General features: G+C 40.6%; 1 protein-coding gene across 1 annotated transcript in view; it reads left to right on the forward strand.

Annotated features, from left to right (window-relative positions):
- LOC130834503 (rho GTPase-activating protein 20-like) overlaps positions 1-14,732 on the forward strand; it is a gene marked incomplete at its 5' end in the record, with an annotated part of 46,162 nt that extends 31,430 nt beyond the window's left edge. Inside the window, 8 exons of the mRNA XM_057704647.1 lie at positions 676-742; positions 3,272-3,472; positions 6,144-6,319; positions 7,709-7,870; positions 11,302-11,411; positions 11,955-12,144; positions 13,371-13,500; positions 14,431-14,732. Coding sequence (XP_057560630.1) covers positions 676-742; positions 3,272-3,472; positions 6,144-6,319; positions 7,709-7,870; positions 11,302-11,411; positions 11,955-12,144; positions 13,371-13,500; positions 14,431-14,561 — 1,167 coding nt within the window. The remainder of the gene's footprint in view (positions 1-675; positions 743-3,271; positions 3,473-6,143; positions 6,320-7,708; positions 7,871-11,301; positions 11,412-11,954; positions 12,145-13,370; positions 13,501-14,430) is intronic.
- Positions 14,733-16,968: the final 2,236 nt, after the last annotated feature.

Here is a 16,968-nt window from a genome sequence, read left to right on the forward strand (position 1 = left end):
GATATCCAATATTCCTAGGCAGTGATTGTTTTCTGCATCTGACACTCTCTAGGCTACAGTCCTTGTCCCTTCTCTCCCTTGAATGGCACTCATCTACATCAGAGCCAGTGGGCTGACTTGATTCTGCCATCTACTCAAAGCCTCTTGGGCATCTGTCTCCTTTTGCTCATGGTTGCTGAGCTTATGATGCCTTTCAAGTTGTACTTTGCTCAGGAATGGTCATGGCAGAGTGTGTGGCTCTCTGCACAACATGCTTGTCTGGGCTGGGATATTCGAAGCCAAAAGCCAACATTCTCCAAGGAATCTAGAGACAGCAGAAAGCAGGACTCCTGAGATTAGACTTCTCCTCCACAGTGAAGGGGCATTACTGCGATTTTTTTTATGCCATGGGCCGCCCACAAAGTGAGGGGCTAATTGCACTGTGGTACCATAGATCCCCACCCTTTACCAAAAAGGACAAGAATCTCAGAAGGTCCACTGGAGGCTGTGAAAGAGACAGGAGATCCTGAAATCAGCATTGTTAACTCAAAAATTGTAGCCACCCCCATGCACCACATAGCATTTATACTGGCCCAAGTTCTTTCTCTTTGGAAGTATAAAAGTGCTAAGGAAATGGGTTCTTCAAGTACCTACTGGGAAGATTTGCTGTGACACACAGTTCTTTTTGTCTCCAAGGGCTCTGAGAAAGATTACCAGCTGTGGGCCAGTTCTGGTAAGAAAGAGGCCTCATACCCACTCATCGGTAAGTGTCAGGGAAAACCTAAGATGGGGTTGATTGGGTTCAAAACTGTAACTCTAAAGTCTCAAAGTAATAGCTGATCAGTCTTGAACTTAAATACCCTTAAAAATGAAAATCTCATGCAATATTTATTCATACATTTATTAACGAATTCCAAGCACTTACTCTATCCTGAGCACTAATAACATCTCTTCATTCAGCAACTTACGGTCTAGCTGGGGAGAGAAATGGGAATTTTTCTTCTTTACTTTTTTCACTTGACAAACAGACTTGTCTTGAAAACATTGATTTACCTCCCTACGTACTTACTTACTTAGATATGAAAGCAACACAAACTGGAATTTCTTTTTCTCATACATTACTTTTCTTTTCTTAAGCTCTTTATTGGAATATAATTGCTTCACACTGTTGTGCCAGTTTTTGCTGTACAACAAAGTGAATCAGCTGTATTTATACATATATCCCCATAGCCTCTCCCTCCTGCGACTCCTTCCCACCTTCCCTATACTTTTCATATTCCAGTCTTGAAGTCCTCTGATCCATTTCCTAACTACTAAGCAGTCTCTATTTTGTGAGACTCTTCTAAAATCCAGCCATGCCTCTGTACCCGAGTACATTTATTTAATAATCTGCTCTGTGCCCAAAACTTTTCTCAGCATCATAAAGAGAATGAGATAATCACACTCAGATTCTTCAAGTCTTCACTGACTAAACCACCTGTACATTGCTGTTTCTCAAGCTGTTTACCAGCATTGCTCTTGAGGTTTTTGATACATAGATTCCATCTTTCCTACAATAGTTATTATATAATAGTTAGAAATAATAATAATATAATAATAGCTAAAAATAATCTAGCTTTTCTAAAGCTAGGAAAGACTTGCTTTTCTTAGATCAGCAAGTCTGTTCAGTGTGGTCAGTGAAAAAGGAGGGAATAAAACAAAGGAAAGGACAAAACCTGTAGCAGAACTTGCAATACAGTAACGGTGACAATGATTTCTGCTAGAAATCTTAGAGCATTCCCTCTTTTTTCTTTTTTTAATCTGTTCAATAATCCTGTGAGGCTTTTACTCTTTCAAGTGACCTGAAGAACGTTTTCAAGTGATCTAGAAAATCTAATCAACTGAGCTTTTTCTATGATATGTATATTCCCAGTCTCAGAAATACATGGAGTCACCAAGCACCAAGCTGAGGACAAACTCCCCTCACCTATTTCATGTGTTTTTCTTGTTTAATGTTGACATTTTTGTAAAAGTCCACCAGCAATAAGGTGAAAAAAATCGAATACTTAAATATATTTATTTTAATGAAATGCATTCATTTAAACAAAACCATGTAAATGACAATCTTTAGGCTTAGAACAGCTTCACGCACCGTGGCTGGCTCTAAGGACTCCTAAGAGCCTGGCCTTCATGATGCTACCTCAGCAGTCACCCCGAATGCATTTCCTAACCTGCTCTCAACTCACAGTTACGGATTAGCTCCTGGTTATCCTGGTGATTTGGTTGCATTTTATTGCTGTCATGGAAGCTTCTTTTGCTTTAAAGGATGGAAGTCACTGTGATTCTTGCTCTGAACAGAACGCTGACATTGCACTTATGTTAGATGAAAAGCAAAAGCAAGAGCTCCCCAAGTTACATTCAATAATAAATCAGAAACAAAAGAAAAGGAACTTTCCTTCTATTCTTAAAAAATGAAATCCACGTCACAACACAGGGTCTTTGGGCATTCTATGGAGAGGAAGCAATGTAAAGCATGAAAGAGCAAAACAAATCCCTTGGCAGGCACCTCCTGAGGATTTCTGGTGTGGTTTTCCACTCTGTAAACACTGGTTTGCACTTTGCTTCCGGGTTTCCACCACCGCGCAGCCTTGCCTCTGATCACTGCCTCGCAGGAACCCCCCCCACGGAGGGAAGGCAGCAATGGGAGGGAAACATAAAGGCAAACCACCCCGCTGCTCTGGAATAGCTCTGGCTGTTGAACTGACAAAAGGAAATGAAAAATCTGTGTGTTAAACTGACATGTGTGAGAGAACAGTGATCAGAGCAATTCTTAACGTATATAGTCCAATCATTTTAAAAATATTAAGCACCAATGTTTATTCATATATTTACTTTGCTCCTTATCAGTCTATGTGAGGGTGAGCATTTCAAAGGAAGAACGTAAGGCTTGCCTGAGATGTACAATCTAGTGAGTGTCAAGGCAGAAACTAGAAGGCCTTCAATATTCTCAGATGGAAACACAACAAAAGTCAACATTGTGCAATGCCGGGATGGATATATACATTCCAAACCAAGCAAGGTGTCTCAAAACATTCTTCTCTTTACTATTTAAACTCATTTGCTTGGGCACCTGCTTTTTGCAGGGTGTCCCCCATGACAGTGCACATCCTACTCAGAAAGTACAGCCTTCTCTACCCAGAAGCCCCAGAAGAACAGCAGCCACACCAGTGTGGGGCACTTGCTCACGGTAAGGTAGGTTTGACTGTACCCATCATATCAGCCTGAATCTATATGTAGATTTTTCTCCACATAGGGCATGAACATCCCTATGGAATTAAAATGAGCCATCTTCCAGCTACTGTGCTCCTGCAGCGGGGATCGGAGGACTCCACCTCTCCTTCTGCCCTCCAGGAGGCCTTCCCACTGCAGCAGGAGTCCCAAGAGATCCAAGGCCGGTTTATCCTGAAACCCAAGCACACAGCCAGGAACCAAGCCAGGAATCAGCAGGGGAAAGGTGAGCCCCTTCCTTTCCTGGAAGTGTCTTCCCTTGGCTCTTGTCTCTCCTGCTGTAAACAAACTCATGGCATACAGCCGATTCTCCATGTGGGGTTAAGGGAACCGTATAGGCAGGCCCCAATACCCACAGAATCAAGCTCAGAGAAACACCAAAGGTCTGAAATCAAGATCCAACTCACTTCCAGGAAGGTTTTGGCTTTTGGTTTTTTGGTTTTGTTTTGTTTTTTTAATTCCTCCAGGTACACATCTCCCTTCTCTGTATCCCCAGAGCACTGCCTACATATAATTACATCTGTACACATCTGTGTGTCTTATTAGAGTATGAGCTTCTTATGGCCTGGGAACACATGTTCCCCATGTTGTGTCTAGCATCTCGTGCCTTCACAGGAGGTGGTTAGATGACTGTATGGCTTAGAAAAGACTTCAAATCTATTCTGGACTTAGGCTGAAGTGGCTCTGGGGGTTCTGGTTAGAATTGAACCCTTAATTCTACCCCCACAGCAATCGCATTTCCACGTTTGCTTCAGACCCAGGTTGCGATTGGAACTGAACGTTTATGGCTGGGGTTTTTAAAAATCTTCCCTCTTGCAATTTTCTCCCCCTACCATCCCAATATTGTCCCACTGATATTTCTTTCTCTGAATAAAATGTTCATAATTAATCTGGGAAGTACTGGGGCCAGAATAGAATTCCTACTTAAAGTATTTTTATTGTTATGATTGTTATTCTGTAAGCAAAAAGTTTCAAAAATTATATATTTTTTTAATATTCAAACCCTAATCTGAGCATCAGGAAACACTAAACTACATCTTGCCAAGACTGTGTAAGAAGGATGAGGTTGTAAGGTTAGCTTGTTTACTAGTCTCCATATTTTTCATGGCTATAGCATATATTTTGATTGGTCACAGAGGCAACATGAACTTTAATGTACATTATGAGAGGTCCAACTAAGCCTGAAAGTATCTTTGAGAAAGTATAGGACTCAAGGTCTATTTTGCTTTCTGTCTATGCTCATAGAGTAGCTGGATATATAGCTTTATAGCAAGGGATAGAGCACTCTTCTTAGGAGTATTCTTATTAAAGCTGAACAGTGAATGAATACAGTTGGAATACATGAGTACATTTGGATAGCTTTAAAAATAATACAGTCAGGTTAAGAATAGGGAAACCAGGTTGCATAAAACAACTCAACCTATCTAAACATGTATCTTAAACTTCTGTACATGTTAAGGTAGAAAAATCTCCTCCTGGATTTAAGAATGTATTTGCTTTCTTCATTCTCTCCTTTTAAAATGATGGAGGTATACATGCCAGGGCAGGAAGAGCCTAAGGTGGACTGGTGGCATTCGTTCATGAGTGCACATCTGCAGGCTGCAAAATCAGCTGAAGAATGGGGGTGGGCTCTGCTTTGCAGGGAGGAGACTGATGTCTAGGCTGCCTTAGGCTCTCTGAGGGGGGGAAAATTACCTCTACTAAGGCTGCTATGAGCCATGTCTTGTGTTGAGTAGTACATTACATTATGTAGTTCAATGAAGTGTAGGTAGCATCATTTATGTTAAATTTGAGCAAACCAAAGCTCAAAGAGTTTAAAGTAACTTATCCAACTAGCTGGCAGAACAGGAGCCTTCTGGTTCTCTCATCCAGAACCAGAAGTCTTCCGTCCACATGAGTGGACATGGTGATGCAGTCACTATGTCTCAGGAAAGCCAAGTGGATGGGCGTTTAAGGATATTTGGTAAAATGTTGCTCATCTGTTTATTTTCCTACAACTTGGCACCTCTGTTGACTTTTTTAGTTGGTTATTTCAGCAGGTTTTTTAAGTAAATGTTAAACAGGTTACTTAAGCAAATATCCAGAAAATACTCACAGTTAGGCAGTAGAAATGTTGAACTCAGCTTTTCATTGATGATCACTTTTTCTTTAAAAGCCTGTCTTCAGCTTTCCTTTGACAGGGGCCTGGGTAGCTGGGTAGGGTGTTACAGGAAGATGGCCACCTGGCATCTTACCATATAGCCAGCATTTAATGACTACTTCCCAAGGACCCTGACTGCAGAAAGTCATCTATAGAGCTGCCAGAGGGTTGTGGCCACCCAGAAGAGAGGTCCAGAAGCTGGCTGAGAAGTGGGGTCAGGCAGGATGTGTCATGACAGGCAGATCCTTTTGACGGGAGAAAGTTGACCATGGTTGGGTACTCAGCCAAACAGGAAATCTAAGAGTGGGAAGAAACCTACTACAAAAGTAAATGATTACCAAACTCTGCTTGATTTGAATACCAAATCTTTTTGGCTTTTAAAATGAGATCTGACACCTGAATCCACTGATAACACTTAACATCAGGAAATTTGTATAATACAGGTTAAGTGCCTCAGGACACAGTTAAGAGGCAGTAGATAGCACTGTCTGGGGAATACTGTCACTGGGAGAATCAGTCCTGAGTCTAATCAAGCCTCTAAGTTTAAATACTGGGTTGCAGGATACGTTGAAGAAGAATACATGAACACCACAAGGATGCAAGTAGCCAATTTCAGAATGTGGGAAATTCTGTACAACAAATGACTCAGTTTTGCTCTCTTCCGGCCACTGCAATGAATATGCTGTAAAATGTAAACCGTGGAAATCAGGTTAAATAAACTTCACTGATATTCGTAATAATCTCACTTCTTCCTTAGATGCAGGCCAAAAGACAGTCAAGAAGAGTTCTGCCAAAAACTGGGCCTTCTGGCGGAGCTTCAGGACTCGCCGGGACAGCCAGGGCCCAGCCCCACCGCCCACAAAGCCAAAACCGCTCTTCGGAGTTTCTCTGGAGGATGTGTGCGATGATGACAGCCTGCCCACCCCAATCCGAGTAGGTCTCATTTTGGGCTTCTGCAGCCCTCCTGAGGAGGGGAGCTCTGAGAGATCACGTGTTCTCATCCAAATCCACCCTCAAATGGAGACGTCATTAGACAGCCCCTGGCTCTGACTGAGAAGTTTTGTTAACACTATTTCAAAGAATAGGATCTGATTTAGGTAGCGCAGAGTCATAAGGCAAATACAACAAGGAAAAGATGTTCTTGGCCATTCCACTGGTTTCAGCAAAGACCCACCTGCACCTGGTCAGATCAACTGTAACGGGCTCTGTGCATATGAATCTCTGAAAACCCACCTCATCCTCATATCCTCATCTCCTTCCTTGAACTCCATACAAGTCTCAAGTCTCCTTCAGCTGAGTCTACTCCACCTTACCACTCAAAACATCTCACAGAGATTTCACTTGTAATTCACATGCTTAAGCATAAAGATATCCTCTGGCAAATACGAATCATTTAATCCTGACAGAATGTGTCCAATGAAAGTCACAGAGTTTGGCCTCTGTTATCTCAAAGTAGTGTATTGAATTGTCAGTGTTAACATCTGTTCACGGTCCACTATCCCTCCAAGCACTGTCCTAGATGCAGGGATTCTTACGCTATCTATGAAGAAATGTATCACGCTATTAATAGGTACATGCTAGCTCCTACCCCAGTCCTTGCACCTTTCACAGCAAATTTGGGGCTAACTATGATAATTACCATCCCCACTTCATAAATGAAAAATAAAAAAGCCTCAATAAAGTATGTGCTGTGCCCATAGTCACACAGCAGATGAGTAGCATAACAGAGTTCAGAGTGCTTGGATTACCTGACTCCAACATCTGTTATCTCTCTACCCTGTAAGTACAGGACCTGAAGACACAGCAAAAGGAAATGAAAGACTGATGGGAAGGGAATGTGATCAGAGAAGGAGGAGAAGGGTTTTGAGCCTGTTTTAAGAGAGGGGAGGAAATACCGGAAGTAGAAATGGGGTGTACAGTCACGGAAAAAAGAAAAAACAAATGGGAAATGAGTATGGAAAAAGATTTCTACACTTAGGAAGGAGCATCTATATTAGGTAATACTGAGAAAGGAACAGTGGAGGAGGAGAGGATGATTCTACTAACGCCTCAAAGCAGAGAAGTTTGACTTAGTGTAAATTTACTAAAAAGGAAAATCTAATTAAGCAAGTGTGTCAAATGTTTCAGTGTATGAATGTAAAATGGATTGTTGGGTAGAAAATATATTTAGAGACACTGAAAAAAAATTTCAAATTGACTCCAGTCCTTGCAGCTCTAGCACTGTACCCTCATACACCTCAGCTCTGTCAAAAAGGGGGCAAGCTTGTGCTCTGAGCTTGTAGATATGAAATGCTGCACAGTTTTCTTTTTGTTTCTCTATAGGATATACTTTACTTTATCAATCAAAAAGGGCCACTCACAGAAGGCATCTTCAGAAAACCAGGCAGTATAAAATCATGCAGAGCCCTACAGGAGAAGATAAACTCTGGGGACAAAGTGAACTTGGATGAGGAATCCGTTCTTGTGGCAGCGTCCGTCTTCAAGGTAGGGTAATTTCTAGCATTATCCACACAGAGTAACTCTGAAGCTATATGACTGGTCCTGCATCATGACTGCCCAAGAACCCTAACAGGCGTAATATAAAAACACTTCACTCACCTCACCGGTTAGAATGGGGATCATCAGAAAATCTAAAAACAGTAGATGGTGGAGAGGGTGTGGAGAGAAGGGAATGCTCTTGAACTGTGGTGGGAATGTAAATTAATACAGCCACTATGGAGAACAGTTGGGAGGTTCCTTGCAAAACTAAAAATAGAGTTCCATATGACCCAGCAATCCCACTACTGGGCATATACCCAGAGGGCACCATAATTCAAAAAGACACATGCACTCCAATGTTCACTGCAGCACTATTTTCAATAGCCAGGACATGGAAGCAACCTAAATGTCCATCAACAGATGAATGGATAAAAAAGATGTGGTACATAGATACAGTGGACTATTACGCAGCTGTAAAAAGCAACAAAACGGGGACATTTGTAGAGACATGGATGGACCTAGAGACTGTCATACAGAGTGAAATGAGTCAGAAAGAGAAAAACAAATATCGTATATTAACATATATATGCGGAATATAGAAAAATGGTACAAATCAACCGGTTTGCAAGGCAAAAATAGAGACACAGATGTAGAGAACAAACATATGGACACCAAGTGGGGAGGGTTGGGGGGAATGAACTGGGAGATTGGGATTGCCATATATACATTACTAAGAAAAAAAATACCAAATTGTACACTCTAAATATATGCAGTTTATTGTATGTTAACTATGTCTCAATAAAAGTTCTTAAAGAAAACTTCACCAAGTCAGAATTGGAGGAAGCTACTTTGGGTGTTAAAAGCCCCACATGTTAGATATACTTTCCTTTTTTCATCACACAACACCCTCCCCCATTTACTCCTGAACACTCTATGCAAAAGAATAAAAATAATAAATTTCAAAACACACACTTATACACACAGAGTGTTTACCAAAACAAGCTTCCTGCTTGTAATGACTTCCTCGCCACTAATGAAGGCAAAGTTCATATTAAAGAAAATTCATATTAAGCTTTTGGAAACAGTTACAGAAGTTTACCACAGTAAGTAAACATTTGCCTTACCATAAATCAAAAAATGCTCAGTGAGGCCACTGAAATCGCTGACCATTTCATCTTCCTTCCCCTGTCTCTCAATGCCTTTTACTTTAAAGTTAGTGTAGGGATGACTCCACCCTTTGTTCCTCCTTTTTCCTCCTTGTACCACCTTTGGCATCCTTTGTTAATACTTGTTATGTTTAACCCACCACCTGCGGTTATAGTTACATGGTAACCAGCTCCTACCCACGTGCCTTTTCCTATAAATCTGACTTTTAAAGTGGGTGCAGCAGTCAAAATCAGTTTGGAATTCTGAAAATTCAATAGATTCATACAAAAATAGATTGAGTTTGAAATGATACAGCTGAATTACAAGTGTCTAGTTACATTCTACTTGTTAGTAGCTCTGAACAAAAATATGTTAATGTAGTAAACAGGTTATTAAAATTATCTTAGGAACTCAGTAACATGTGGTCTTTCCCTGTCCCCTATTACTGTTCGGTCATAATTCAATTATATGATAAAGAGCGACAGTTTAGAAATGACTTAGAGTTGACCGCTACTACACTCGCACCATAATAATACACACTAGGTAGGCAAACAGCAAGCTAAGTGTTGCCCTCTGTAAGGTACACACATGGAACTGACTTGATTTTCTAGCAAGAGTTAGTAGGCGCTTACCTATTTCTGTGTTATAAGCAGAGACTAGCAAGAGGGTGGCTACTCATGGGTACGGTTCTTAGACATTCCCAAAGTTTTCTCTTCCTAAAGTTGACGGACCTTGGTGGAGGATCAGACTTTGCAACCTTGACCTTGATGATACCACGTGTCAAACTAACCAGAGAGTTGGCCTCAATCAGAAATGAATGTATCATGCGTACCGCACCGAGTTTGCCATTAAACTTTCTGTAAACAGAGGTCCAACAGCAAATACCCTTGGCATATTCTGCATGGGTCATGTTCTGGCTTAATGACACTCAGCCCCACCAGTGGGCTCTGCAGCACAGGGTCCAGGAAAGAGAGGAGACACACACTCCAAGTGCGTGCAGTTTGGTACACATGAGGCAAAGGCCCTGCTGCACCCTCCCAGACTCCCAGAACCAGCCAAAGCTGGAGTGCTGCTTCTCTCCAAAGACACTGGGGTCACTCCGTAGGAAACAGTGAAGAACTTAAAGACCGTGAGTGGGTATTGTATACCAATAACACAGTGAAGGTTTGAGAGAACTGAGACTTTGTCCATTGTCTTCACTGCTCTATCCCCAGTACTCAGCAGAGTGTCTGGCACAAAGAGTAGCTCAATAAGTATCAGAACAAGTGGACAGTTACTGGATTATAATCATGATAGTTGCCTAGAAGCACTTCCTGGACAAACTACTACTAAGAGAAGTCGGGCTATATATTAAGATCAGTGGAAGCAAGGTGTGCCTTTGAAACTAGCAAGGCAATGCAATAATTTCCCCTCAGTCTTGCACAGAAGATTACAACTTCATAAATTTTAATGGACCCAATTCTATGATATTAAGACTTGTTCCTCAGCCCTCTAAAGGGTCAAATTTTCCAGGCCTCCACTTGGCAAACTTACATTTGCATATCACTAGCCTGATACTCAGAGGCCTGAAGCTGCTATATATCTAAATTTTTAATTTCCTTTTTTTAGGAGGATGTGTTCCATTCAAGGAGGTGTAAGAGGTAACATGTAGTTACCCACTGGGGATTTGGATATATTTCAACACCTGCTGCTTAGAAGTCTGCAGAACAAACTTTTATATAGTTATAAAAAAAAGGAAGACTGAAACTATTATTAGAGTAGTTTTTTCCCAAGGAGCACACATACCTCAAGTCAGAAAGCCCAGTTCTCTCTTAAGATGCAAGAGCATGTGGGAGTGTGTTTTTTGGTTATTTTTTTGTTTCAGAACTTCTCTTGCTTGAATTAAGAGCAAGCACTGTGTCTAAAGTAAACAAGCAAAATGGGTATGTGCATTTCTTTTCAAAAAACTAATACGATTTAGGATGAGCTATCACCAGACCTTGTCAGTTTGTGCTACTGTGCTAACATGTACACAAAGAGTAAGTTCCAGGTGATAGAAGGGGCTTTAGCTTCACTCTCTCTACAGCCCAGACTCTACTTTTATGCTTCTAATTTCAGTTGCAGAAAATCCAAGCAATGCTTCTGGATGTGCAAGTCTATGGAGAATCAGAGCCAAGCTCTGTGTGGATCACAGTTTGTGTAGTTGTGAAGGAAATGGGCACTGAACTCAATTTTTCAACTAAATGTTTTCCCTGTAATTTCTCCAACATATTTAACTTAAGATTAATATATATTTTTTTTACCCACGTAAGGATTTTCTTCGAAATATCCAAGGAAGTATATTTTCGGCCAGTCTCTATGATAAATGGCTTGGTGTTATTGACCAGGGGAACGAGGAGGAGAAAATAGCTGCAGCCCAGAGGTAATGATGCAATAATTACTCAACCCTGTTCACACCTCAAAAATGCAACCAACATACTCTCAGGAAAATCTTAGCTTATAGTTTACAGCTTTGTCCACTAAAATAATGACCAATGTCAAAGGGTTCCACTTGATCCTAACCATGGCAGCCAGTATAAAAAATAGACACATGCCTTACTGCTGATATTGAATTCGTGTTTTTCTCCTAATCTGATTAATATGGAATCCTTGACCCTTTTATACCTTCTAAATACATGAAACTGCTGGAGATGAAATCCACTGGTCTAAAAAGAGATGCTAAAGGACCAATCTGCCAGGGGTATATGATTTTAACTTTGTCAAACACATAACTAACCAGAGGAGTTCTTATCTGGATCAGGAATTAAATTCAATGAAACAGTTTTGTATGCATTCACGCCTGCAACTCTGTGAGAGTGGAATGTGTACATAGTATACAAAGAAGTCCTCTATTTTCTGTCTTTGTATTTCCACTTCCTAAGCAAAATGACTTGTTTTATTTAGAAGTGCATTCTTCTGCCTTTAGTCTTTTAGGCCAGCTGCCAAGAGCTAATGTAGTTCTCTTGCAATACCTTTTTGGAGTGTTACGCAACATTGAGCAGAATTCCTCATCCAATCAGATGACAGCTCACAATTTATCAGTGTGTATAGCCCCAAGCATTCTTTGCCCACCTCATTCTGGCAGCTCAGCATTAGAAAACGACTTCAGAAAAAAGGTAATAAGATCTCTCATTTTTATGCCTTATGGGAAGGGGTCCCCGCTTTGAACCTGAAGTTTGTGGTATTAACTCTGATGGACCAGTTTTTTAAAGTGCACATTTTAATTACACTCCCCTGGAGTGGCAGAGTCCTTCTCTGGTGGGATATGGGAAGGTGGGCTATTAAGCGGGAAGCTGAGAGCAGTTGAGTCACTTCTCCTTTTCCATCTAGGAGACCCAAACAATAGAAAGATGAGAGTAGGATGATATGATAGAAAAGAATCTGGGCTTTGAAGTCTGAGAGCCAAGGTTCAACTCTCAGCCTAATCACTGAACGATGTGTAAACTTGGGCAAAGTTTCCAAGCCATGGTTTCATCATTACATAGTGATGCCAACACCTTGCGGCTCCGGTCACTGCTGGCACATCCTAGGTGGCTCGGGCAACGTGAGCACCTGTGGCGCCACACATGCTGGCCTCCCACTGGCTCGTTCAGAAAAATACTTGGCTGCTATTTCACCTCCACTACAGGATGAAGAAACTAGTAAAAGATTTCAGAACATCCTAACAGAGCCACAACATGCCTAATAGGATCACAGCTCTTCCCCCAAGCTTACCCAGAGCAAGCATGAGGCAAGGCAATGCAGTTAGACAAGCAGACATGTTTTCTCTCCAGCTGCTTCCTTCTTTCACAAAAAACCACTGAAATCTCTGCTTCCCATATTTCAGATATTTCTTAACTGAAGTAAACCACACAAGTTTTTCTGTATTGGATACTTTATAAATTTTAATAAGATGTTATATATAAATTATATCTCAATAAAACTGGAAAAATTTTTAAATAAAAATAAATAAAATTTAATAAGAGAATATACACCTTGGCCCCAAACATTCTATGTGGGTTACTTGAAAATTATCCTAGTATTAAAGACATAACCATCATTACAAAAATGTTCGCTATTTAAACTAGCCCACAAATTATAACTTTAGCCCACTGATTGAAAGAATTTTAAAATCTGTGCCCAAAGTCCTCTTGAAAGTATTGGTTATTTCTTAGAGAAAACTGGTTTATAAATATGTATGTGTGTGTATATATATATATATATTTTTTTTTTTTAATCAAGTCTGAATTTCTCTCAGGATTATTTTGCTTTTTTGTTAGAGCCAAGATTCATATATGAAGTGTGATTTACCACTATGCCATATGTAAAATAATACCTTGTTTTTGGCCCTTTTGTGTAACAGATTTCTTTTGTACAATTTCTCATTGAAAACTGCCTCAAGATATTTGGAGAAGATATCACTTCCCTCTTTGAAGAGAGCTCAATGAGTTGTGATAGTAGTGATATCACTGATAGCCGTGAGAAGGCTGCAGGTACTGTGAATAATTTAACTGGCCTTGATGAGAAAGACAGCAAGGCTGCCAGGGGTCACGGCAGATCCTTAGACTGTGCTGTCCTGGAGCCTAAAGCACATCCCAAGGGCAACGATTTCCATGTGCTCCAGGTCAGGTGAGGTTTCACACTGTTGTGAGAGCAAAGAAAGGATGAGACAGATCTAACTGCAAGAAGTTGCAAGCACAGCATTAGGAGACATCACGGTATAACACAGCATTTGGTTTTTCAAACAAAACTTTAAATGGGACTGATATATGTATCACATGTGCTCTGGTTGAAACCAGAGTGAGAGGCCCAGAGCACTGCTTGGTTTATTCCCCTCTCTCTCCTTTTTCTGGTCAGTGGTTCCTGACGTACCACAGGTACCCCGTGTCTTTGAAATAGGTTGAAAAGAACCAGCATCACTGAGAGAAAAAGGACTTGACTTCACGTCAAACAGCCTTTCCAGACTATAACCTCATGTGCCTCTATTTACCAGCTGCGTTAACTTCAGCCAGTTATTCTAGCTCAGTTTCAGTTTCTTCGTCTCTAAAATGTGAATAAAAATAATGTCTAAATCTTAGGATTATTGAAAAGATTAAATAAAACAATGGATGTAAAATAAATTTGTAAAAAAGCAATTAATGGGGCCAGTAGAAGTTTCCGTGAGATCAGAGCTAGTTCTAACTGAGCCTAGCTAATCACAGCTAACGGATAGCAGTCCATTTTATGCGGCAGCATTTAGATTCAGAACCTGAGGACATGTGTCATGCGTTCCTTCATATTTTTCACATTTCTTGGTTTTATGACATTTACCTCACTGCTTTGAGGAAACCGTTAGGAAAAGCCATTTAATCAGGTATTGAGATGAGCCTAATATCTGAGAAGATGCTTATACTTAGATAACTGTTTGTTTTTCATTTCATCAGTGACAACAGAACAACCTCTTGAATCCAAGCCAGTGAGAGAGACAGTGATTTACAAAAAGGCACAACTGCAGGATGATGCCAAGACCCCGCCTAGCATGGGTCCACCCAGCGACGTGTCTACAACTTTCTAAGTCCCCGAAGGTTATAATCTCCATAATCACACTTGACCCTTCCTTTTCCTCTCTTTAGCCACCTGTCTACAATTTTCAAAGTCACTGAAGATTAGAATTCCCCATAATCACACCTGACCCTTCCTTTTTGTGTATTTCCTATAATACCTCATTTGAATTTTATTAAAGGCTTTTTCTGCATCTATTGAGATGATCATATGGTTTTTATCCCTCAGCTTGTCAATATGTATCACATTGATTGATTTGCGTATCGTGAAGAATCCTTGCATTTCAGGGTATTCATGGAATACTTGCATTCATGGTATATGATCTTTTTAATGTGCTCTTGGATTCTGTTTGCTCGTATTTTTTTGAGCATTTTTACATCTATATTCATCAGTGATATTGGCCTGAAATTTTCTTTTTTGGGTGACATCTTTTTCTGGTGTTGGTATCAGGGCGATGGTGGCCTCGTAGAATGACTTTGGGAGTGTTCCTCCTTCTACTATATTCTGGAAGAGTTTGAGAAGCATAGGTGTTAGCTCTTCTCTAAATGTTTGATAGAATTCACCTGTGAAGCCATCTGGCCCGGGACTTTTGTTTCTTGGGAGATTTTTAATCACCATCTCAATTTCAGTGCTTGTCATTGGTCTGTTCATATATTCTATTTCTTCCTGGTTCAGTCTTGCCCCCAAATAGTCAAAGCAATCTTGAGAAGGAAAGATGGAGCCAGAGGAATCAGGCTCCCTGACTTCAAACGGTACTAAAGGCTACAGTGATCAAGACAGTATGGTACTGGCACAAAAATAGAAACATAGATCAATGAGCAGAATAGAGAGCCCACAGATAAACCCACGCACATATGAGCACCAAAGGAGGCAAGAATATACAGTGGAGAAAAGACAGCCTCTTCAATAAGTGGAGCCGGGAAAATTGGACAGCTACATGTAAAAGAATGAAATTAGAACACTTCCTAACACCATACACAAAAATAAACTCAAAATGGATTAACGACCTAAATGTAAGGCCAGACACTATAAAACTCTTAGAGGAAAACACAGGCAGAACACTCTATGACATACATCAAAGCAAGATCCTTTTTGATCCACCTCCTAGAATAATGGAAATAAAATAAAAAATAAACAAATTGGACCTAATGAAACTTAGGTACCCTTTGCACAGCAAAAGAAACCCTAAACAAGACAAGAAGGGATTTCCTAGGTGGCGCAGTGGTTAAGAATCCGCCTGCCAACACAGGGGACACGGGTTCAATCCCTGCCCCAGGAAGATACCACACGCTGCAGAGCAACTAAGGCCATGCGCCAAAAAAACAAAAACTAAAAACAAACACAAGACAAGAAGACAACGCTCAGAATGGGAGAAAATATTTGCCAGCAAAGCAACGGACAAAGGATTAATCTTCAAAATATACAAGCAGCTCATGCAGCTCAATATCAAAAAAAGCAAATAACCCAATCCAAAAATGGTCAGGAAACCTAAATAGATATTTCTCCAAAGAAGACATGCAGATGGCTAACGAACACATGAAAAGATGCTCAACATCACTCATCATCAGAGGAATGCAAGTCAAAACCACAATGAGGTATCACCTCACACCGGTCAGAATGGCCATCATCACAAAATCTAAAAACAGCAAAAGATGGAGACGATACAGAGAAAAGGGAACCCTCCTGCACTGTTGGTGGGAATGTAAGTTGGTACAGCCACTATGGAGAACAGTATGGAGGTTCCTTAAAAAACTAAAAATAGAACTACCATATGAGCCAGCAATCCCACTCTTGGGCATATACCCTGAGAAAACCATAATCCAAAAAGAAACATGTACCACAATGTTCACTGCAGCACTATTTACAATAGTCAGGACATGGAAGTAACCTAAATGCCCACCAACAGATGAATGGATAAAGAAGATGTGGCACACATATACAATGAAATATTACTCAGCCCTAAAAAGGAATGAAACTGATTTATTTGTAGTGAGGTGGATGGACCTAGAGTCTGTCATACAGAGCGAAGTAAGCCAGAAAGAGAAAAACAAATACTGTATGCTAACTCATATATATGGAATCTAAAAAAATGGTACTGATGAACCCAGTGACAGGGAAAGAATAAAGATGCAGATGTAGAGAACGGATTTGAGGACACGGGGTGGGGGGTGAAGGGGAAGTTGGGACGAAGTGAGAGAGTAGCATTGACATATATACACTACCAAATGTAAAATAGATAGCTAGGGGAAAGCTGCTGCATAGCACAGGGAGATCAACTGGATGATGGGTGACGACTTAGAGGGCTGGGATAGGAAGGGTTGGGAAGGAGTCACGGGAGGGAGGGGATATGGGAGCATGTGTATAAATACAGTTGATTCACTTTGCTGTACAGCAGAAACTGGCACAACAATGTAAAGCAA

Source organism: Hippopotamus amphibius, chromosome 13 (assembly GCF_030028045.1).
Source record: "Hippopotamus amphibius kiboko isolate mHipAmp2 chromosome 13, mHipAmp2.hap2, whole genome shotgun sequence".
In the NCBI taxonomy this organism is placed as follows: domain Eukaryota; kingdom Metazoa; phylum Chordata; class Mammalia; order Artiodactyla; family Hippopotamidae; genus Hippopotamus; species Hippopotamus amphibius.